At 38.1% G+C, this 23,754-nt stretch overlaps 1 protein-coding gene across 1 annotated transcript in view; it reads right to left on the minus strand.

Annotated features, from left to right (window-relative positions):
* Positions 1-10,687: 10,687 nt before the first annotated feature.
* The window catches only part of LOC140342786 (cohesin subunit SA-2-like), a 40,710-nt gene continuing 27,643 nt past the window's right edge, over positions 10,688-23,754 (minus strand). The window contains 13 exon segments of the mRNA XM_072429138.1: positions 10,688-13,062; positions 14,170-14,247; positions 14,949-15,075; positions 15,735-15,848; positions 15,946-16,088; positions 16,208-16,334; positions 18,799-18,947; positions 19,894-19,995; positions 21,119-21,258; positions 22,300-22,471; positions 22,982-23,074; positions 23,148-23,228; positions 23,308-23,395. Of these exon segments, the coding sequence (XP_072285239.1) occupies positions 13,039-13,062; positions 14,170-14,247; positions 14,949-15,075; positions 15,735-15,848; positions 15,946-16,088; positions 16,208-16,334; positions 18,799-18,947; positions 19,894-19,995; positions 21,119-21,258; positions 22,300-22,471; positions 22,982-23,074; positions 23,148-23,228; positions 23,308-23,395 (1,438 nt within the window). The 3' untranslated portion in view covers positions 10,688-13,038.

A 23,754-nucleotide genomic window follows, 5' to 3' on the forward strand; every position in this document is an offset into this window, starting at 1 on the left:
GAAAGATCAAAGGTTATTATTTCGCTTTTGGAAGGCTGAACACACACACAAACCAAAAAACCTGTATTCTCCTCCAGGCTTCTCTGCAGTGGATCAACGACCTCCTCCTGTAGATGGTGATCTGTTAAATGTAGCAAAAAATTTAGAAAAAATATAAAAAAAAAAAAATTATAGAGTGAGCTTGACCTCTAAAAGTTCATTTGGATTGATCGGTTCCCCACGGAAATACCCAAAAAACATACCACTCCCAGAGCAAAAAATGCATGAAATGTAACATGTTGGGGAGCTGAAATATTACACATACTGTATGAGTGTGGTTATAAACATGATTAGAGACACATGCACGATGTCACACAAGATATACCATGAAGGTTTACCTTACCAGGAGGAAGCCCAGTGTCATCTTGATGCGAAGTGACATCCTCGTAATCCACATCACTCCGAGGACTGAGGACAGGAGGGGACTGCTGCGTCTCAGGGCGTACTATTGTAAAAAAAAAAATAGAAATACACACATTGTTGATGAAAGTCAAAAGAAGGCAAAAATACACTAATGAGGTCATTTTAAAAAAATGATCTCATATTTCACCCTAAATAATAAGTAAAAACACAATACAATTTTGTTCTCAATGCTAATGACTGAACTATTGCAATCCCAAAAAAAAAAATCGCCAAAAAAAATAAACATTGGTAATTAGGTAATGTAAAAGAATTGAACTTACATGGTTGCCAAGCATCGGAGTCTTCCGGTAGTCCACCCCTCCCCACCGTGTCTGGCCCAATGAATGGCAACGCCAATCTTTCGTACTCCCTGAGACGCTGCACAAGATGTTTACGATGTCCCACTCCTTATGGCCTCTGTGCCCAGGACCCTTTTGACGTGAAGTGACGGGCCGGCAGCAGCACCTGCAACGGCGATGGTGGTGGCCATTCTCCTTGGCTCCATGTTACTAGAAGGAAAAAAATAAAACAGTTATGGGACAACACACGAAAAACATTTTTGAAGGAATAAAGTAAATGGTGTATTCTTACTTTTAGTTGTTTTTCTTGTAACAGCCTTCTGGTTTGTGGCGTTTTCTTTCTTTGTGGTTTGAAATTTTTTGTTTGCATGCAAGAAGTTCTGTGAAAATATATAGGGATACAGTGCGTGCATAAGTTCATGCGAGGTGCGTGCGTACGTTCTTTTGTTCGTTCGCGCTCACATTTGCGCCGGGACGAGGATTGTGCATGTTGTTATCATGGAGGAGGACATTGATTAAATTCTATTATTAGCTATTGTTGTTGTGGCAAAAACTGCAATTCTTCTGGATACTGCAGAGGAGGAGCAGCAACAACAACCCGAGAAGCAGCCTTCAGTTTCGCAGTGTGTTTTCTTGAAGCGTACCCACCTTGAGTATTGACGTGACCAGGATGTCAAAAGGCGTTTCTGCCTGTCCCGTCATGTCATCCATGACCTGTACAGCTTGCTTCCACAAACCAAGAGAAGCCTGGCACTGCCAGGAATGACCAGGGTCTTGGCCACTCTGTATATTTTAGGAAGGGGTTCCTTTCAAACATCCTTGGCCTTAATTTGTGGACTAAGCCAGCATACAGTTTCCAAGGTTTTTACGAAGGTCATCAATGCCATTGTGGACCTTGTCCCACTATACATTCAGTTCCCTCACACAGCTGATTGGAGGAAGGTAAAGGTAGATTTCTTCAGGCGAGTGGGCTTTCCTAATGTTTTGGGGGCCATGGATGGCACACCCATGTGGCAATTCAGGCCCCTAAATTGCAGGAAATCTCGTTTCACAACCGGAAGCGATATTATTCGCTGAATGTACAAATAGTCTGTGATGCTAACAGGAGAATCATGAGTGCATGCACAGGTTTCCCAGGATCATGGTATGATGCCTATATCCTGCGTCAGACAGCCCTCTACCAGAAACTCATCTCTGGAGAAATGCCCGAGGGCTGGTTAATAGGTAATGTATAATGTCATTACTGTAATACAACTAACTGTAGTAAAATCATAAAGACACTTATTATGTTCCTATGTCCCTTTGCATTGTCAGAATGCCAGGCTATGACCTATATTGTAGATATGTCATATTTTGTGCTAATATCTAATTTAGCAAATACTTTATAAATATTGTACAATATTGGGAGCATGGGGGAAGAACTAACTTTCAGATATTCCCTGAAGCCCTAGTCTAATTACTATTTTCACAGCTCACAGTACTTCAGTGTGATAGGAGACATTGTTACTACTAACAACCAAAAAGCAATAAAGTGACCGAAGAGCACAACCCTTAGCGACCTTTGTAAAAAAAAAAAAAAAAAAAAAAAAAAAACTCTAGTGTTACACTGCATTCACAGAAGACTTACTATACCAAGAACTAACACATATTATGTTTGTCTTTTTACAGCTGACAAAGGATACGGGCAGCTTCCATGGCTTATGACAGCTGTGCGTCACCCCCGGTCTGAAGCAGAGCATAATTACAACAAGGCTCTGCATAAAAGCCGGGGGATGTGGAGCACAACATCGGGCTGCTAAAAGCACGGTTTCTGTGCTTGGTGCGGCCCGGTGGTGAGCTCCTATACGCACCATGGAAAGCTACCCGAGTCATCATGGCATGCTATGTCCTGCACAACCTTATGCAGCCAGAAAAGCATGAAAAATACAATCCAGCAGCATGTAGTTACCACTAAAGCATGCTTAACACATCCTAATAATGTAATCTATTTCTTTACAGGGCGATAACATCCCTCTGCTGTGCTGCCAAGCCTCTGGAATGTCACATCACAGACTACCGTACATTCGTGGATGATATTGCTTCCGGTTAAAGGAGAAATCCACCTTTATGTTCCTCCAATCCCAGGCTGATGTGAGGAAGTGAATATATAGTGGGCCAAGGTCTAAAATGGCATTGAAACCTTCAGAAACACCCAGGAAACTGTATACTGGCTCAGTTCACAAATTAAGGGCGACGTGGTTTGAATGGACTCCCTTCCTAAAATATATAGAGAGTCCAGGAGCCTCATCATTCTTGGCATAGCCTGGATTCTTTTGGTTTGAGGACCAAAAAAATGAGTTTGTTGGCACAAAGCAATAAAATATGTTTAGCACCAAGTAAAATTGTCCTTGGCATTTTTCAATACTAATACGATTAGAATCATGTAAACACATAAATAAAGCATACTATCTGGTATTTAGGAATGCGAGACCCTGCTTGTGAGCTTAGCAATCAATGTGCTTTGATGTTGTGCTTGGCAACCTGGACCTCCTTCCATCACCATCAGGTGTGTTAGAATGAGTATGCAACTCAGCTAGACAACTAATTGACAACCAGTTTGGACAGCAAGTGGAAGTGTGTTTGTAATACAATAGTGCTAAGATCAGGCAGCACAGCACAATGACAACAAAGCGATAACACTACTACAAATTAACCTCCTTGCCGTTAAGCCCGACCTTCGTATGGGCTAAAAAAAGTTGCTCTTTTCGTTAAGCCCAAGATTTTCCGTACATTAAAATCCCCACTTACCCAGGTAAGTGGGGATTTTAATGTAGGGAAAATCTCGGTCCCCCTGTGCTCATCCAGCGTCGGGTTCGTGTTCCAGCGTCGTCCTCCTTCGGTCTCCGTGTCCAGCGTCGGGTGCCTTCTCGTATACCAGCGGGACCAGGTAAGAAGCCGGCCAGCATCTTGTGCTCCGCTGGCCGGCCGAACACAAGATGCCGGCCGGTTTCTTACCTGCTCCCGCTGATCATCCAGCGTCGTTCTTTCTGTAAGTTACAGGTCTACAATTTAAAAAAAAAATTTCATGAAAAACAGTGGATCACTTTTGGTACAGAAATCTAGACCTCAGTGAAACACTCAGGAGGTTAACAGAGGAGTTGTGTGGCAACAAATCAATATGAGTGCAAATGTCAGAGTAATAAATATGTACATAATACATTCAAAAACCAATATGTGACTTTAAAAATGGGACAAAGGCAAACAGGGGGTTCAAGTAGTAGTTTGGAGTGGAAAGCATGCAAACATTTATCATGAATATTAGTTTTAAAAAAAATGACAAAACATTGCAGAAGATTTGCTAAACAACAGAAACTATCATTACAAACCAAGCACAAAAACATTACAGCAACAGATGAAACTAACAATAATGAGGATTACAGTCACATCAATGCATAACATCCAAGCAAACTTACTTGATGACGCCACCCAAACCAGTCCAGTTAAATAGTAATAATGAAAATCCATATGTATTTGGATACATTTAAATGTATTTTGACATACACACGCAAAGTGAAATCACTAAATGTTTTTTTGATACATCTTTGGCAACAATCCTTTTTTCAAATATTTGATTTCTATAATGCCAAACTACAATGACATTTTAATTAGATCACAAATGCTTGGTGACAAATTTTTACAATTCATACTATTGTGCGATGACATATTATGAAGTGTTAACTAGTATATATACAGCTTGATATAAATTAGTTTGCAGTGTTGCAAAGCAAACCAAAAAGTATGAAAACAGTGCAACAAATGTAACAACAAATAATTAATTTTGGTAATGAATATAATGTAACATAAAAAAGTAACACCCAAAAGAAGACAAAGTATTAAAGATTCTAATTCACCTGTAATAGACTGTAGATACGCACAGAACAGAGAGCAGGTGTGCGCTAATTAATTGCTATGATCTCACCATTGAGCTTAACAGATCCTCCTTAATCGCGCAGCTGAAAACTAATCACCTTAATTGGCAGATTCGCGACCCCTATTGCTCATTATTATCAAGGCAGGAATCCGGCTGGCAAATGAAGGTGTGTACACTAGCACTCGGCTCTGGGCCGCAGAAAAACGCCTCATATGTTGGCATTTGGAGTGGAAAGCATGCAGACATTTGTCATGAATATTCGTGACAAATGTCTGCATGCTTTCCACTCCAAACTGCTACTTGAACCCTCTTGATTGCCTTTGTCCCATTTTCAAAGTCATATATTGGTTTTTAAATGTTTTATGTACATATGTATTACTCTGACATTTGCACTCATGTTGATTTGTCCCCACACAACTCCTGTGTACATTTGTGGTAGTGTTATAGGTTTGTTGTCATTGTGCTGTGCTGCCTGATCTTAGCCCTATAGTATACAAGCACACTTCCACTTGCTGTCCAAAGGTTGTCAATTAGTTGTCCAGCTGAGTTGCATACTCATTCTAACACACCTGATGGTGATGGAAGGAGGTCCAGGTCCAGGTTCCAAGCACAACAAAAGAACAAACAAAACACATGTAAACCCACACTTCCATGTAAAGCCAAAATAGTTCAAAAATGACCCAACAAATATTGCATTCAAAAAATACTTACCAAACCAATATGCAATTTTGCCCTATCAAGGGTGGAAAACTGGACTAGCAAACATTTATGCAGGACAAACATTGAAAAGTGGTAATAAAGGCAGAATTTTGCAATGAAACAATATGGCCACAAGCACAATACCATAGCATTAACATTGACTTCAAAATTGCAAAATAGACATTAAAACATTCAAAGTAAAAAAAAAAATAAAAAAGCAGCTATTGTGTTAAATGGTAAGCAAAGTATCAAATGCAGCAACATAGGTTAATTAGGATAAAACACAAAACAACAGCCCCTCCAAGAAAAGAAAAAACCAAGTTAAACCACACCCTTATATATGCTCAAATTTATCTGCATAGTTATGCGCACAGGTGATAGAAATTCACTTGCAATTAGCACTTGTGCTAATTAGCTGTTTGTTTTTTTTTGCAATTGGACATTTCATTATCATTGATCGATATGATCCTTTAGATATGTACACCAGTAAACAGATATACTATTAAAAAAAATAAAATAAAGTTGGGGAGGATTTAATGTTAAAAGTATATATATATATATATATATATACACACACACACACACACACATATATATCTACATATATATCTATAAGAAGCAAACAAGAACGTGTGTGTGCTTGTGACTTCGGTGGGAAAATCTAGTCTGATGGCAAAGCCAAGGTTTAGTCTGCGGAAAGTCGCAAGATTTACCCCCAGGCGGCTCCTCCGATCAGGCATCGTAAGCCTTTATATAGGCGCCTATGTAGAGGAGCTGAACTCGGTTAACTCTTGCCTAACAGGAAAGAAATGTCATTTTAAAATATGCTTTTTTTCTTAGCGCATATAGATGTTTTAAACATTAGAACAGCACAAATTTTTTTTTTTAGGGCTAAGGGTAATATGTGTGCCATTAGAAAGAATTAATTTTTAGGGGAACAGTGACTTTTAATGCAAGCTCACCAGTGTAAAACTGCCGGGGGTTGCGCGGCTCCAGCAGCGAGCTCATTTAGTAGGTGAATTGCGTGACGGCTTCCGATTTTGGATCGTGCATATGAATGCACGACCAAGCCTCCAATTTTGCTTAGTGAATCAGGGCCTGTGAGTCAGTATGACATGCAGATGACAGGCATCGCTATTAGAATCACTTCACACTTCACTTATTTGGGCAGTCACAGGGCCAAAACTGACCAAATAACTCAAGTATGAACTCAGCCTTACAGGTCCATGTTAGTGTCAAGAAGAAGCGCACTCCTTTTACACCCTTGTCAGCTGATTCCACAAAGATGCCTACAGAACCTGTTCTATTAACCGCTTATACAAGTAGAGCCCCCACGACAGAGTGGAGAGGGTGTCAGCACTATGTTTGTGTTGATGTCACTGATTATTTTGCCCTTCCTCTGTTCCCTCAGAACAATAACCCACAAAAAACGGATCCTGTCTGTGGAGCATCTGCCTTCACCCGGTCAGCATTTGCTCAATAATCCATCAGTATTGCTAATGCCAAAAAAACAGGAGTGGATCCAAAACAGACATGATACGTGAATGGAATATTTGCATGTCTTCTGTGTTTTGTACCACTCCTGCTTTTGGCTACCAAATCCTAAGCCAATTCTGATACAGGCCTTACAGCTGCTACACAGACAGGTTCCGTTGTGCGTCTCTTTTTCCTTCCTTCTGACAGATCAGAAGAAGGGTCAAATAAACAGTGATGTCATCCAGGCCAAAAAAGCAAAATAGTGGCCCAGTCATGGAGTGGGGAGGGTGGGGGAACAGCTTGAGAAGTCCACAGAGTGGCACAATGACATAGTGGTGAGGTGGAAGCAGCATGAGGAAACCACAGAGTGGCACAATGACATAGTGGTGAGGTAACGGCAGCATCAGGAGGCCACAGAATGGCACAATAACAGTCTGGAGGTGGCGGCAGCATCAAGAGGATACCACAGAGTGGCAAGGTGACAGAGTGGGGCGGTGGATGGCAATACCAGTACCCGCTTATGAAGGTGGGTGAAAGAAGGAACACTTGGCATCTGATATGTGGCATCAGGCGGGGACTTGACACCGAGGGGCTCTCGCTTCTGCGCTCCAAGCGCCCAGCGCATGCCGGTTGCGACCCGCTCTGAGGACAGTGACAGGTGGGGAGTTTGACTGGGGCGGTACACCTGTTAAACGGTAACGCAGGTGTCCTAAGGCAAGCTCAGGGAGGACAGAAACCTCCTGTGGAGCAGAAGGGCAAAAGCTTGCTTGATCTTGATTTTCAGTATGAATACAGACTGTGAAAGTGGGGCCTCTTGATCCTTCCTACTTTTGGGTTAGCAGGAGGTGTCAGAAAATTTACCACAGTGATAACTGGCTACAGAGTGGCACAATGACAGAGTCTGGAGGTGGTAGGGGCTCCCAGAAAAGGAAGGCCAGCCCTGTGTTTGCAAATTTATGTGAAGATGTGCAGGTGGCAGACCCAGTGGTGGCAACTCTAGGTAATACTGCTACCCCTAACAGCCGGGAGAGCAGCCGATCTAGTAGTGGTGGGGAGGAAAACGCAGGAAGATAAAGACAATTGGTAGTCATAGGGGATTCTATGATCAGGAGAATGGATAGAAGAGTTTGTTACCCGGATACCTTCAACCGAATGGTTTGCCGTCTCCCTGGTGCCAGGGTTCGGCATGTGGTGGACTGAGTGGTCAAATTACTGGGAGGGGCTGGACACGACCCAGCTGTCCTGGTCTTGTTGGAACCAATGACAATATAGATGGAAGATAGAGGATCCTTAAAAATCAGTTTAGGGAACTAGGTTTCAAGCTGAAGAAAAGGACCTCCCAGGTTCTGTTCTCTGGAATATTGCCTGTGCCATGGCAACACAGGAAAGGCAGAAAGAGCTTAGACAGCTAAACGCATGGCTTAAGTCCTGGTGCAAAAGGGAAGGGTTTAGGTTCATGGAGCACTGGGCTGACTTTTCATTGGGGTACAACCTGTATGCCAGAGATGGTTTGCACCTAAATGAAAGGGAGTCTGCTCTGCTAGGGGAAAGATTTAGGGGAATGGTGGAGGGATATTTTAATTAGGACAGAGGGGTGTGGGACAGGTAAATAAGGTGGCAGAAAGGTTAGTCAGGGGTCAGACACTAGTAGAGGGTGGATTGGGGATAGCTGGGGGGAGGATTATTGATAATTGTAAGGAGCTTCCCATGTTACAAACAAACATTGGATTGTGCAGTATTAGTTGTACTGAAAAACAAAAGGATTTGGCAAACAATGATTGTAAAAGCAGAAATGGTTTAAAGAGCCTGTTCACCAATGCTAGAAGTCCAGTAAACAAGATAGGGGAGTTGGAAGCCTTAATGAGTGAGGAGAATTATGACTTCGTTGGTTTTGCTGAATCCTGGCTTTGTTCTTCACATGACTGGGCTGTCAATATTCCTGGGTATACTCTCTTTCCTAAAGACAGAGTCAAACGAAAGGGTGATGGTGTCTGTATGTATGTGAGAAGTGATCTAAAAGTGAATGTGAAAGAAGAAATTGCGGAGGGAACAAGGATGAGGTTGAGGCATTATGGGTGGAGTTGAATGTGGGGGTGAATAACACACAATTAATGATTGGAGTTGCTATAGGCGCCCCCAGTGCTAAGAAAGAAATAGAAAATAAACTACAAGCACAGATAGAAAAAGCAGCAAAAAGTGGAAGTGTTTTAATCATGTGAGATTTTACCTACCCCGACATTGACTGGAGTAATGGCACCACAGGAACAGCAAAAGGGAGGAAATTTGTGAATTTAAACCCCCTAGCGAGTGTGACTCAGGGTGGATTTTACTAGCAAAAAGCGGTAATCCCGAGTCACACTCAGGGTAACTTTAGAAGCCCCCCCCTGATCTTTGCCCCGCGCTCCAGCGGCGATCTGATGGTCCCGCTGTGATGCCGGGGCGCTGGTCCGTTGGGGGGCATGGTCGGGCGGAAAATTTAAAAGAAGATTACTGAGGGATCTGCTTTTAAATGGGTTTTACAGTAAAAAACACTATACAACATAGAATAAAAATAAAAGTACATTTTGAATTTTATATTTTATTTTAAATTACATTGTTGTCTATTTCATTATTTTTTTAAAATATTATTATAATCATGTATTATATTGTAATTTATGATTATAATATAATAAATAAATATAATTATCATACCCAGGAGTTAATCCTAAGAATTACAGGCCCACAATATAAACAAAAATTTCCATGCAAAAAAATTAGGATCACTTTTTGCATCAAAAAACTGATAGAAATAGAACACTAGGGGGGTTAAGGAACAGTGAGTGACATGACTATGGACTTTGTAAAGCCCTGTGTAATATGCTGGCGCTATATAAATACTGTGAAATAATAATGCAACAAGGTTGATTTACTAAAGTAGGCTAATAAAGGGAATTACCAAAAGTGAAAAAGATATTTTGCTTGCCCCAGTGAATGTGGTCGTATTTATTTACTTTGGACAGAACATTTGTCTATGTGGAAAAAAAAGTTGATTTTTTTTTTGGCAGATGATTGGATGGCTGAGGTCAGGAAAACTACACTTCACTCATTTCAAGTCGAGCAAAATGTCAGAATATGATGTGCACAGGCATGATGTAACATGCATTTATGTCCGTTGGCTACTGTGGCCCACCCATGGTCTGTCTTCTCTGCTTCATGATAAAGTCCCCTGGTGTAGATAATATCTGCATATTATTTATTCTGGACACACAAGGTATTAACCCCAAAATAGCTTTCACAAATTTTTTTTCCCCAGCGGCCTGAAACATTTATGGGTTTAGAAAACTGCTTTGCTATACATCAAAGGACAGAGGTACTGACAAAAAGCAGCAAAAAAAAAAAATCTTAAATCCAGTAACAAAAGGGATGGGGCAAGGAGGGGTTTAGATGATGCCTAATGTTCTCATAACACGTTGTAAGAGAATCACAGTAGGCAGGACAGGTGAGGAGTCAATAAAACTGCAAAGGACTGAAAGCAAAACTGGAGTTCGTAAGCAAATACGTTTTTAAACAACAAAATAAAAAAATCACTAAAATAAAATTAAACATAATCATTTAGTGTAGTTTATTTATATTTAAAAAGTTACTGTCTCAAGACATAAATACAACTCAGAAAACAGTACAGAGGACAATATGGAGAACAGGTTAGGTAAATATATAAAACATTTTAGCTGGTAGAAAAAGCTGTAAGAACCACTTTTACTAGGATATGCTCTGTCTAGAGTAAGATAGAAACTGACTGATGTTTAAAATTTTTTATATATATATATATATATATATATACATATATATATATATATATATATATATATATACATATATATACTTTTATATATATATATATATATATATATACATATATATATATATATATATATATATATATACATATATATACACACACACACACAATCCTCTCGGCAGTTCTAAAAATGCAGCGGTGTGAAGGAAGTATAGAAAGTCATTTTAGACATCATTATTAAAGACAGATCAGGTTCTGTGTTATGTGAGGTTTAAAAATTAGATTTTAGAAGTCATTTATCTAGTTATTTTATGGTTTTTGGCTACCTCAGCCTAAAGTCAACTAGTACACAGTTGAACAGCAGTTTTTTTGTTTATTTTTTACACAAGAGAAGTTTGTGTAATGCAAACAGCATAAGGCATGAAAAAAAAAAAAAAACCACAAAGAGAAAAAGAGAAAAAGAGAAAAAAAAAAGACTGCTGACAAAAAAAATATACACATGAAATATAACAAAAATTGACTTATGTCTAGCTGCCTAAGCTAGGCACAATGAGTTGGTGTTGGATGGCAAATATTGACAACTGGCTGTGAAGTAAGGATGAAGTGTAGATCAAAGCTTTTATAGAAAAAAGCCAAGTGTTCCTTAACTGCTCAACGAATTTAAAAAAATAAAAGAAAATGTACTGTAACCTGCTGGAAGTATACGTTATCTGAAAACTACTTGCAAAGACAAATAGATAAAAACAATATAAAATACAAATCCAAAAATCATTTCAAAAGCGAATATTACCGATTTAACAACTAATTTTTTTTTTCTTTTTAAACATTGTTAAACTTTTCCATATATTTCTGAAACCCCTATTTAATTTGGAATTTAAAAGTAGGAAAAACTAAAGCAAAAGACTGCGCAATTATAAAATCAGCACCAAAATATAGATAGAGATATATTTAAATTTAGAACCTTCTTTTTTTATGCAAACATACTACAATAGGCTTCTTTTTATTTGGATACAAAACACCGTGGCACTACTGGAAGAAATATCACAACATTACAGGTTTCATAAAGGACAAGCAAACTTTTGAGGTTATTAATGAGCAAGCATGGTTATGTCTGGATACATTAGAGCAGGGTTGCCCATAATTTTTTGGCATGCAAGCTACTTTTAAAATGACCTACCAACAGGAAAAATGCTAATGATATATATGTTCGGTTAAGAGTATACTCTATATTTAAAAGTTATATTGTTTACCTTGCATTAAAGCATGAACATGTATGGCACAATACAATTCTGTACATTTTTGGCCATTACCTACAAGTGTGACAGGGAAATAAAGTAAACTCATGGGATGACTAGAGCATGTGAAGCAGATTGCCCTAAAAAAAAATTATACTGCAAAGAAGTCATGTAATTGTGAACTGAATGTGGGAATGGACACCTGTGTGTGTATACACAACACTGATATTAACTAGAGAGAACATACTATTGTGTTAAACACTGCGTGTGAGCAATTTACAGGTGTTCACCACACAACACAGAGAACCTTCCATGTCAACAAACAGCCAGAACTCTGAACAGTCCCTGGAAAGTGCAGGTTTATGAGGCATCGTTTACCTCATACACACTCACCCAACGAAAGAGAGAGAGCAGCCGCTGTATTCCTTTGTCACTATATCCCCACAGGACCCGCTACCACAAGCGAGGAACTATGGCAGCCCTTGCTGAGGTAAGTGAGCGTAGCCAGTGAGCTGAGGTAAAATAGGCGGTATCACCAAGCTGTTGTAAAACGGGCTGTACAGTTTATTTTGAAAGGCAGGGCTCGGCGACTGACTCGCTTTGCCTTTGCGATCGACTGGTAGATCGTGATCCACGTATTGGGCACTCCTGCATTAGAGCAATTACCCACCGAAGGTTACTGGGGAGAGGCATTTCATAAAGCTCCTTTTTATTAAAACAATAATCTCAACTAATGACATCTTTGAACAGTGGTTGTGATTTTTACTGAGAAGTCATATTAGGTTTGTGAGCTTACACGTTTTGGAAAATGAAACAAACTATTGTATAAACATACCGATTTTTAAATATAGATGCTATGATTTAAGCTTTTCATTGGGTTACGGGAACCAACATTATCCAAAATTGGGAGTTTAAAAAAAAACAAAAAAAAACTATGCTTTATAACAAACTAAAATAACAGATAAAAAAATCATCATCTCCAAAATAGTACTTATTTTCAAATGGTTTACTTGTCCTTTATTTTAATTTTTCAGGCATTCAAAACAGCCCTTCAATGCACTTAATCTTAATAAGCATGTCAAATTCTCCTTAGAGAAAATTCTGTACATAATTTCAATGTATCTACCACAAATTTGTCATAAAAAATTCCTCTTCCATTTTACAAAACACTTCACCACAGAGTTGATAGATGAACTGGTATTAAAACATTGATACCCCAAGAACCTAGAGAGGGAAAACAAATGAGCATTAGGAGTATGAAAGATGTGGACAGATATGATGAATTCAAATTCAAAGAAAAAAAAAGTGCAGTTAATGCTGCAACCTATTTAAACAATATAATGGAAAATGTTACTGAAGAAGGATCTGAATCTATGAAGATGCAATATGCTGCTATCAGGTGTCTGTTACGTAGAACAAAGCAGTTTCTACAAGACAATGAATTTGGAAAATGTTTTCTCCTAAGTGAGATGATCTAACAAACTTTTCTTGTGTTTATATATTTTTTTGTAGTTTTCAAATTTTTGTTGTAAAACAGACAAAAAAACACTTTGATACAGTAGTTAAAAAATGAAACTTAAAATTATACTAAAAAAAACAACTTGGTTCGAAAATTCAAGCTGGTTAATGCTGTAAAAGCCTGGGTTACATACGAGATGGGGACTGTAGGTTTGTTCTTGAATTGTTGAATTTGTATGCAAGTTGGAACAGGTACATTATTCTGACGTTTGTCTTGACATTTTATTAGGTACCAAACGAGCAGGGAAGCACCGTTCGTATCTAGGAGTTATCCTTATGTCGGACGTCCTTATCTCGGGGACTACCTGTATATGGTTCTACCAGTAAACTTCTAGTGCGTGGCTTCATGCCTCTAATAAGCCAAGAAAGGTGACGCCAAAGCTTGTGAAAACCATGACAGTAACTTGGCAACCTAAGCTAACATCTCTAGGATGACACTGGATATATTGATCTGTAATACCCAATAGAATTGTCAGTAATGTTAAGGACTTGATAACATTATACAGCTGCAATACACTCCCACACATTCCTTGTCAAATTCTAAACCAGAAAAAAACTATTTGTAAACTATCACAAACTAAAAAAATATATCTGTGCTACACACCTATGTCTGCCTAATAATTAACAAAAATGCATTAAAAATGCACTATGCAGTATGGCAAATCTTTTGAGAAAAATAGCAACAGCATATATAAATTCTATCACAGATTAAGGCAAGTCAATTTTTCAGTTAGGCTTGCAGACAAATCCACAATCAAAGCTAGGTTATTGCATTATCTTCAATATTGCAGGTATTATGTATTTTAAGCTTACAGATTCATCCATGATTGAGGCAGGATCAAAGAAATCAGGTTTAAGTTCTGTTCTTTCTCTTCTGTTTTTAGATGGAGGCTAAAGAAAGTAACAGAAATATCATTGTTAGTATTATAGAAACCATGAAGGTATAAACCTGGTATACCATGGGTACAAGAGACATTCCAATTTACTCCACCTAAAGCTTACCACACAAACCACTACATATACAGATAAAAGTAGTTTTTTCTGCCAAAAAAAAACATTTATTCTGTCCAGCTAGTCTTGAGATTTACATAGCCCAGCACAGATTAGAGACATTATGTTTACCTACTATAGATTTACCGTACAGATTAACCACCTTGCCGGTATGTCAGTGTAACGCTCAGGTGGTTAAAGGACTTCCCTGACCTAATCCTGTGACTGAACCAGTCTATAATCTACTAAAATAACTTGTAAGAGGTTAATAACGACAGAATTCTGGTACTTCACAGACTGCATTCAAAATTTTTACCAATAAATCTACCGGGTGTTGTGCTTTATTATAGGAACATTTTAAAAAGGCATATTTCTTATATTTCTAGCCCATTTAAAAAATATAGGCCGAAATGCAGAACATTTATTGTAAATGGAACACACTATTTTCTATTTCTTGTGCCGCTTTACACAGTCGATAATAAAGCAACATGAAAACCAGGTCAAAAGACTCACAAATTTTAAAAGACCATGGGGAAGACCGTTATTAGCCCCCCAAATGTCAAACATTTGACTCATGCAAGTGATAAATAATCATAACCTACCAAGTCTATATCCATTGTATCAAAGTCCATGCCCTCATTAAGATCTTCAATTCGGCCCTCTGACGACATCATGACATCTTCAACAATTGGCTCTTCATCATCCTCCATTAAACCAGGATTGCGCCGTCTTGGGGAGAAGGGAAATAAAATAGCAGTAAAATCTACAATACTTAGAACTTTAAGCAGGTCTGCAAATCTGTAGGCTGAAATAATTTTACTGTATGTATTATTTATAACAGTGCTCTACCATCTCAATTTTTAAGTACAACTCATGGTGATATACATATACACACACACACACACACTCAAACAAAGTCCAGCATTCAAAAGACAGTTAAACAATAACCGATAACAAAATGTTTGACATTTCACAGAAACTCTGAGAGAACCCTGTGCTGTAAAAAGAAAAAATGTGTGCAGTAAAATTTAAATACCATGTATATGTAAAGGCATGTACACGTACAAGCAGTACCTGCACGTAAACGTATCTATAGGTACCACCTGGAACCTACTGTAGTGCTGCAGCTTATTCATTGTCCTTAAGGGATCAACAGGTGGACTTTAACACTAATAGTAGTGTGCTACCTTTAAGTACATACAGTAAGCAGAATTATGTTGATGGGGGGTGATATCCCCAAGATATATTTTAGACCTACAATCTGTGTATTCAACATAAAAGCATCAATCTAAACTTTAAAATGCAGGCTTCCGATAATTTTTTATTAATTTTACAGACAGCAAATTAGGAATTTGTACTACCAGTGCAAAGAATAAACATTTGCTTACATGGCTTGCTGTAGATTAGTCCTCAGCTTCACAAAATTCATAGCTGCCCTCTCTTGCTGTTGCCTTGCAGCTTCTTCCTGCTGTCGTTGAGCAAGCATCCACGTTATCTGAGTACTGAACAATTTATTGAGCAAAATGTTAGGGTCTTTATTTCTTATTACAGCCCACAGGCCCTGAAAGGTGACTAAACTACATAAATAGGAACACCTACTTATAATCAATAGCAGGTTGGTGGTGCTCAGGCTGCATTGGATAAACTGGCATATAACGCTGTTCCAGCCTCAATCTCTTGGGATCGCTCATGATTGTGGATGTGAGCTGTGGTGTTTGCATCATGACTGGAGCATTCATTGTCTTATATATATATATATATATATATATATATATATATATATATACACACATACACACACACGCACGCACAATTCAGGGGACGCTTCTGTACAATAGGAGGGTTTATTAAGTACTTACACTGTTTTTTTGTCCTGCCTTAACAGTTTTGATGAGAATTCGCTCAAAATTTCAAGGAAAGCCATATTTAGCGGTGGATGGACATCTTCTTGTGGGCTTGACTCTTTGAAGGCAAATTCTATACCATCTCTGAAAAAAAGTTTCATTTAATAAAAGGCAGACAATGCAAATTCAAGCTCAAGATAAAATACCATTGAAACTTTAGTCCAAAATACCTAAAAAAAAAAATATAGTACTAAAGAAATTACAGAAACCCTACCCTCTAAGACTCTTCCACTGAGGGAAAAACAAAATCCTCTCTAAACATGCTGAATTTTTACCACAGTTGCACGGACATCCTATAAAAGATTTGTTGCTGGGAAGATCTGCCAATTGATGTACAGTCTCCAATTGGTAAAAAAAAAACACTTTTTTTTTTTTTTTTAGACACATTAGAACGCCAGTCAAAAGTTTTTATTGCAGTTTTTTCATATCATGGTGGTAATTTCCCTCTATTCTTAGTTTGGTGTCACTGCTGAGAAGTAATAGACAGTAGGGGAGGATTATAATTAAACATGAAACAAGCTGTCCAAATGATTTTCTAGTACACACCACTTTAACCCCCTAGGAGTTATCCCGAGTGTGACTCGGGGTGGGAAAACTATGCAAAAAGCAGTAACCACGAGTCAAACTTGGGGTAACTTTGGGGGTCCCCTCACCTCAGCCCCGCGCTCCAGCGGCAATCAGACGATCCCGCTGTGATGCCGGGGTGCCTCTCCATCGGGGGGCATGGCCGGGCAGGAAATTTAAAAGCAGATTACCGAGTAATCTGCTTTTAAATGCCACCCAGGTCCCTGCCACCCCCCTTGCTCGCATCTGCAGTTAGATGCGATGTACCATGCAAGATTTCTGCATGGTGCATCACATCTAACTGCAGATGCGATCACCAATAGTAAATTCCAGGGGTGATGCCAGCGGGGATTTCCCGCTGGCATCACCCCCGGAATTTACTGCAGCTGCTCACATCACCTGGAGATCAGCCTCCGGGTGATCCAAGCAGCTTCAGTGGAGTGAGCGGGGCAGGACATGCCTACCGCATCACCCGGCAAGGTGTGCGACATCTTCCGGGTGATGCGATGGAGTAATGGATTCTGGGGGCGGGAAGTTTAAAAGCAGATTACTATGTAATCTGCTTTTATTTATTTTTTTTTACGGTAAAATACACCACAAAACATAAAAGTATAAAAATACACATTTTAGTGCACCAAGCATCATTGCCAACTGCCCTGACTTACATTTTGCCCACTATTAGCCCTGACCTTGATTTGACCTTTTGATGGCTTATAAATCACTTCCTGAATGTATCATTTCATCACTTTGTCTTTGACCTTGATTGTTCCTGACTGATTGCTGGAGACCGCATGGCATCCAAACGACATCTCGCCGGCGCAAGCACTGCTTTGGAGGAATTTGAACGCAGCGATAGCGATTTGGAGTCCTTTGTGGAATCGAGCGATAGTGAGTCACCAGGAAATTTGTCATCGGACAGCAAAAGTGAACTGAGTGACGATTCTGAACCTGAGGTCAGTGCTGTGCACACATGGTGCCCTATTGACCTTGATGTGGACCAGGCAGCACCGCCAAGATTTCCATTTACCGGCGCACCTGGGATGAAAATTGAGGCTGAATGCGACAAACCCCTGGCATACCTGAAGTTGTTTTTGACCGATGAAGTTATCGAAAAAATTGTTGCAGAGACAAACAGGTAAGCCGCTCTTGCGTTTGCTAACTTTTTGCAAATTTTTTTTTTTTTTTTTATGCCAACATGTATGCTGCTCTGTGTTTGCTAACATAATACTTGCAACCTTCAAACTATAAAAGAACATATCCTAAAATACATTCTTTATTTTGTTTTATGCAGGTACGCTGGACAACAACAAGGTGCTCCACACCTGAGGTTAAAAAAAAAAAAAAAAAATTGTCAGAGGCCTGTGATACATTCAGACTTAATTTTGCAAGTTTCTGAATCCATAGCTAAGAACCACCAACCCAGAAAAGGGCAGCACCTACAAGGATGTGCGTGGTTTGCTGCTCAAAGACCGATGACAGAGGAGGGAAGAAACGCAAGGAAACCAGGTTCTACTGTCCCGACTGTGATGTTGGACTTTGTGCAGCACTCTGCTTCAAAATCTACCACACCCGGGATGTCTACTAAAACTTTTAAATGCAGATTTTAGAAAAAAAAATATTTACTTATATTATTTATTAATAATATTGCACCCTTGTTTGGAAAACTTCAGTGAGAAATTTTTGATAAAATATTTTTTTTATAAATTACATTGTTGTGGTCTATTTCATTACTTTTTATAATTATGATTTATAATTATGTATATTATAATTTATGATTATAATAAATATAATTATTATACCCGGGAGTTAATCCTAATTACAGGCCCACAAAATAAACAAAAATTTCTATGCAAAAAAATAGGATCACTTTTTGTATCAAAAAACTGACAAAATTAGAACGCTGGGGGTTAAACTGAAAACGATAATGCATAAATTCTCTTCAACTGTTGCAAAAAATCAACAGAAAAGAAATGTGTTTAATTACTTGTGCAACATTGCAATGGCTTCTCTTGTTTTAAGCTGATCAAGTCCAAAGGTTAAAGCAAATCGTCTTGCAAGTTCTTTTATACCACAAAACGTTGACGAGGATCGGTCAAAGCTATAACCATGCTCTTGGATGATCTCATTAAAAAGCTGGAAAGAAAAAAATATAAAAAGAGGTTTTTAACACATTACGATTTCAAAGTTATAACACATGCAATAAAATACAAATGAAAAGCAAGGTGCATTTCCCCCCAAATATATCATACCAGTATATCACAAATATAAAAAAATATGTAGCTCAATGGTCTATCGTATACCATTATACAGTCTACCGAAAACCATCAAAGAATAATCGCTTGAGGAGAGCGTTTTCCTCAAAAGAACTATGTGCTGTCCCAAAGGGCAGAAACGCTGACGTGTATACAGTATGGTCTATCATGTTTTCACCCTATAAGGTTTAATCATCTGCCTGTAAAGCGTTTAGTGTAAGGTATGTATAGCGGTATGCAGCTTTTTTTTTTCCTGTAGGACATAGCAAGGGGGTGGCTAGTAAAAAGACCACCCAACAGGTTTCATCCAGACGCCAGTGAAGGGAACTCTTAGCACAGCTGGAATACTGTGTGTGAAACTTATGTGGCATGTCATCTGATGAATGTAGACTTGTCTAGCATGTGAAACCTTTTACTACTTGAAGGGTAATGTGGTGAATGGGGGGGGGGGGGGCGGCACTGGACGTTTGTCAGGTAATGAATTACTTTAAAAAGACAAACTGGAACTCTGCAGGCCTTGGAATAAAATGTAAACACCATGTTTGCATTATGAAATTATCTCTAGGATATCCTAAAACATAACAAAACTGTTGAAAATGTCTAATAGTTCAATTACCTACGCTAACTTATTTGGGGAGTAACTTTAGGAGATGCTATGGTACTTAGAAAGGCATGTGTTCCTTAGTTACTATAATTTGGCAGCATAATCAAAACATACAGTAGCACCTAAAGTTAGTGTTTTTTTTTATCTGCAACTAAAAACTTACTTTATCAAAAAAAAAAAAAACCTAAATGCAAAGGCTATACAGAGTACAAAACCTACTTACCTGCTGTAAACTAAGTATAAGTGTTTTTGCGCACTGAATCTTATCAATCTGTCGCGTTTTGCTCATGGTTTCTTTGATTATGTCTCCATAATCGTTGTAATACTAAAATAAGAGAAAATAAATTACTTATAAGAGAAAATTAAAATAACCCTACAAGCAATAAAAAGATTTATTGTCACTTCACCATTTCACATACAACAGACAACTGTCTTATGAAAAGAAATTTTATGGAAGGGTCTTTAACCACCCTAGCGGTCTGATTCTGGCCATATTTCCATGCAAAAAACGGTACCCTTTTTTGCATGGAAATTCATTTTACATTGTAGGCCCAGAACGCTTAGGCATAACTCACCGACAAATGTCTAATAGATAATAAAATTAATAATGAACTTAAAACAAAACAAAAAAAACCCCCCAAAAATCTGGTAAAAAATAACGTATAATGTAATATAACTGTACAGCAGCATATATTAAAATATATATATATATATTATATGAATATTTCTTTGTATTGGACTCAATACAGCTATTTTGTATTGAATCCAATACAAAATTATTAAAGTTTTCCCGCCACTAAGTCACGGCTGCACCGACTTATATACCGATGTCATTGGGAAACCCCGTAGGACGTCTCTGCACTTCTCGGCTGGAGATCGGAGGAGGCAGGCGTGTCCCCAGGACCTGCGGGGACCAGGAGGACGCTGGGGGACAGCGTCGGAACAAGGTAAGTGGGTTTTTATTCTGCTTTTAGGTAGCCCGAGTCTGACTCGGGAATACCTATTTTTGCATGTAAAATCCACCCCGAGTCAGTTTCGGGAATATCACTAGGAGGGTTAAAGCATCCCCTTTGGGCCTGTGTAGGACCCTGAATTCTAGGCTAAAGACCCGATTCTTTAAAAAGCTAAACATACTTTGAGGGAAGGAAAAGGACTCACTAAAAAGATTTAAAAAAATATTACGTTTAACCTCATGTAGTCTTCAATGCAAATAAAAGTACAACTAAAATTTCACTAATTTTCAAAATGAAGATAGAGGTTTTAAATGAAGTGTCAGACAATAGAAATGTTCTAAGCCCAGTAAGAATCTTATTTTTCAGATGGTGAATAAGAGATGGTTACTGTAGTGAATAGTGAAGGGCAACATTTTATTTTCATTACAAAAATGTTAACAAACCCAAATGAAGAAAACACAGTGATCAATAATGCAAAAAGTGTAATAAACATACCCTCATGTATTGTTTAAAGATGTCCGCAGCAGTGTTCATTTCAACTACATTATATACTATGAGTTTACAGAAAGCTGCAAGCAAGTTTCTTCTCTTGTGTAATGCTTCAATTTTACTGGCCTCATCATCCTGCTGGCCATCTATATATATATATATATATATATAAGAAAAAGTTGTGCCAAAAAAGCGTTTACAATGGATAGACTATGTCTAAAAACTAATTTCCATACATCACAATTACAATGAAATTCCAAAATCACAAAGCAGTAATATTGATAAGACCTATTGCCAGCTTAAATGAAAACAGCTGGACGTTAGGTTTACACTTCTAATAAAACATTTAGTTAGAAAAAGAATTCAAAATCATGGTAAATTTGTAAGACATTAGCAAAAACAAAAAAACATCAATCCTGAATTCACAAAGCACATATGTGTTTTGGGCTATAAACAAACAATTTTTTTACTGTGTGTTGAAAAATTGAAGAATGGGATGCCGATGCCAAGGTTGCACAACAGGAATAGCACTAAGGGCAATACTGCGGTGAGCACACTAGGCATGGACATGAACTGATAGCAAAGGGTGCCAACTGCAAACCTCAAAAAATGGTGCATAGAAAATATTGGAACATATAAGTGTGTTCCTCTGATGTCTACACAGGCCTATCTCACGCTGAAGAGAAGCAATGACAGATATGGTTCATTCCATGCAGTTTCTAAACACATTTAGCGCCTTAAGGCCCAAGATGGGGTGGATACCCCCTCTTTGGTTTAAAGGTGCTGAACAATTAAATCTCTAATATCATTCTGCTGCAGGAAATGAAGAAATAACAGCTTAATACAGAATGTCCATGAAGAATCAAAATATCTGTTAATCTGTGTGGTGACAAAAAAGTACTGGACTAGAGATGAAAAATCGGGTAGGGAACCTTAGTATTTAGTCCTTATAAACTTTAGTAGGTATAGTCTGGGCAGTGGTTTACTCTGCTGTAATGAGAATAAAAAAACAAAGCAAAAAAAGGATGTCAAAGTGGTGCTATGTCCAAAGCACAAAATCTACACTACTGCTTTATATATGATAGCTTAGTAAAAACTAATTGCAAAACATTTAAGAAGCTTTCCAATATGAGGACACATTGATTTGTAGTTTTATGTCAAATGTAATGTATGGTTTGTTTATTTACCTGAACTGCTATCATCATCTTGGTCAATAAAGACATGATCCAAAATAAAGCTGAGCATCTCTGACTGCAGTGAAGAATCTGGTGAATACACTAGAGGTTCCTGTGCTTCCTGATCTCCAACCACAATCTGATGACTGAAGATCATTAGCATATCACAGAGAATCGTGAAGGCCTACAAACAATGAAAAAAAGAAATAACATAATTTTAGCTTTTCATATCAAAACATTTATGTATCACATTTCAATGCACAGAATTTAGACACAAGCTCATTTTACAGTGTATGTTTTAATATTTTACACACCTTAGTGCTTAGGTGCTAAAGTCTTGTTCTTCTTAAACGAACACTGTCAAGTTAAGGAGATTCCCCCATTTATATATTTGATCTGCACTTTGCCTTTTTCAAATGAGTAAAATGCCTGTATGAAAAGTGTCAGGCAAAAGCATCCATTTCTTTGGTAACCCACCCAGGTGGTGCTTACATTAACTTTTGTTGTAGTATTCATAAGGGGTAGAAAAGCAGCATACCCACTACTTAAGGTATTGATGAGCATGTAACTTACTGCCTTTTAGGACCAGATTATGTGTACAGAGTTCATTTCCCTTTACTGCACTACTAAATAATGCAATATACCAATGTGTATCAATCACTTAATTTACAAAATGTTAATCACAATAACTTACTTGTTCTTTAACAGCAGTGTGCACATTGGTAAGGTAATGCTGACATATCTGGCAAAATACTCTCATTTGCCTCTTCAAATTAATCCACTCCCCCTACAAAAAAAAATTTCCATCAGATCAGACTTGGTATAAGGATTATCCCAACCTAAGAATGGACTTAAAATACCTTTGATGAACCTGTCTCGGATATTTTTGCCAGTTGCCACAAGATTACATAGTGCGCACACTGTAAAGCATGAATGACAATCTGAAAAATAAATAGGATAAATTAGGAACTTAGTTGTTAAGATGTCACATTCGATAGACAGTTAATTTTAAAAACAGACCTGCTCAGGCATATCTCCATTTTCTATACCAGTCTTCAATAGCTTGTAATTGCTGCTGAATAAATCCCACCTAGATAGGTCGTGTGCACTGAAAAACAAAAATCATCAAAATTACAACAAACCGCAAATTTTAGCACTTGTAAGACAAATAAAGAATCAAAAAAAAAAAAATACCACCAATGCTAAGAGCAGCAAAAGCATGTCTCTGGGGGAAAATGTGCAAAAATTCCCCCACAGGACAGACCCTTAAAAACTGTTTAGAGTTAGAACAGTTGGGAGGTGCTACATTTTGCTATTTAAAATGATAAAGAAAAGAAAGAGCTATGGCAAATTTGTACTTATTTCTGAGAAAAAGTATTTGAAAGTTATATATATTATTTGATTGTAGTAGATTAATGGAGTCCTCCAAATTCAGGAGAAACATCTTCACAAAAATGGCTCGGTTAA

This window comes from Pyxicephalus adspersus, chromosome W, assembly GCF_032062135.1.
Source record: "Pyxicephalus adspersus chromosome W, UCB_Pads_2.0, whole genome shotgun sequence".
Taxonomy (NCBI): domain Eukaryota; kingdom Metazoa; phylum Chordata; class Amphibia; order Anura; family Pyxicephalidae; genus Pyxicephalus; species Pyxicephalus adspersus.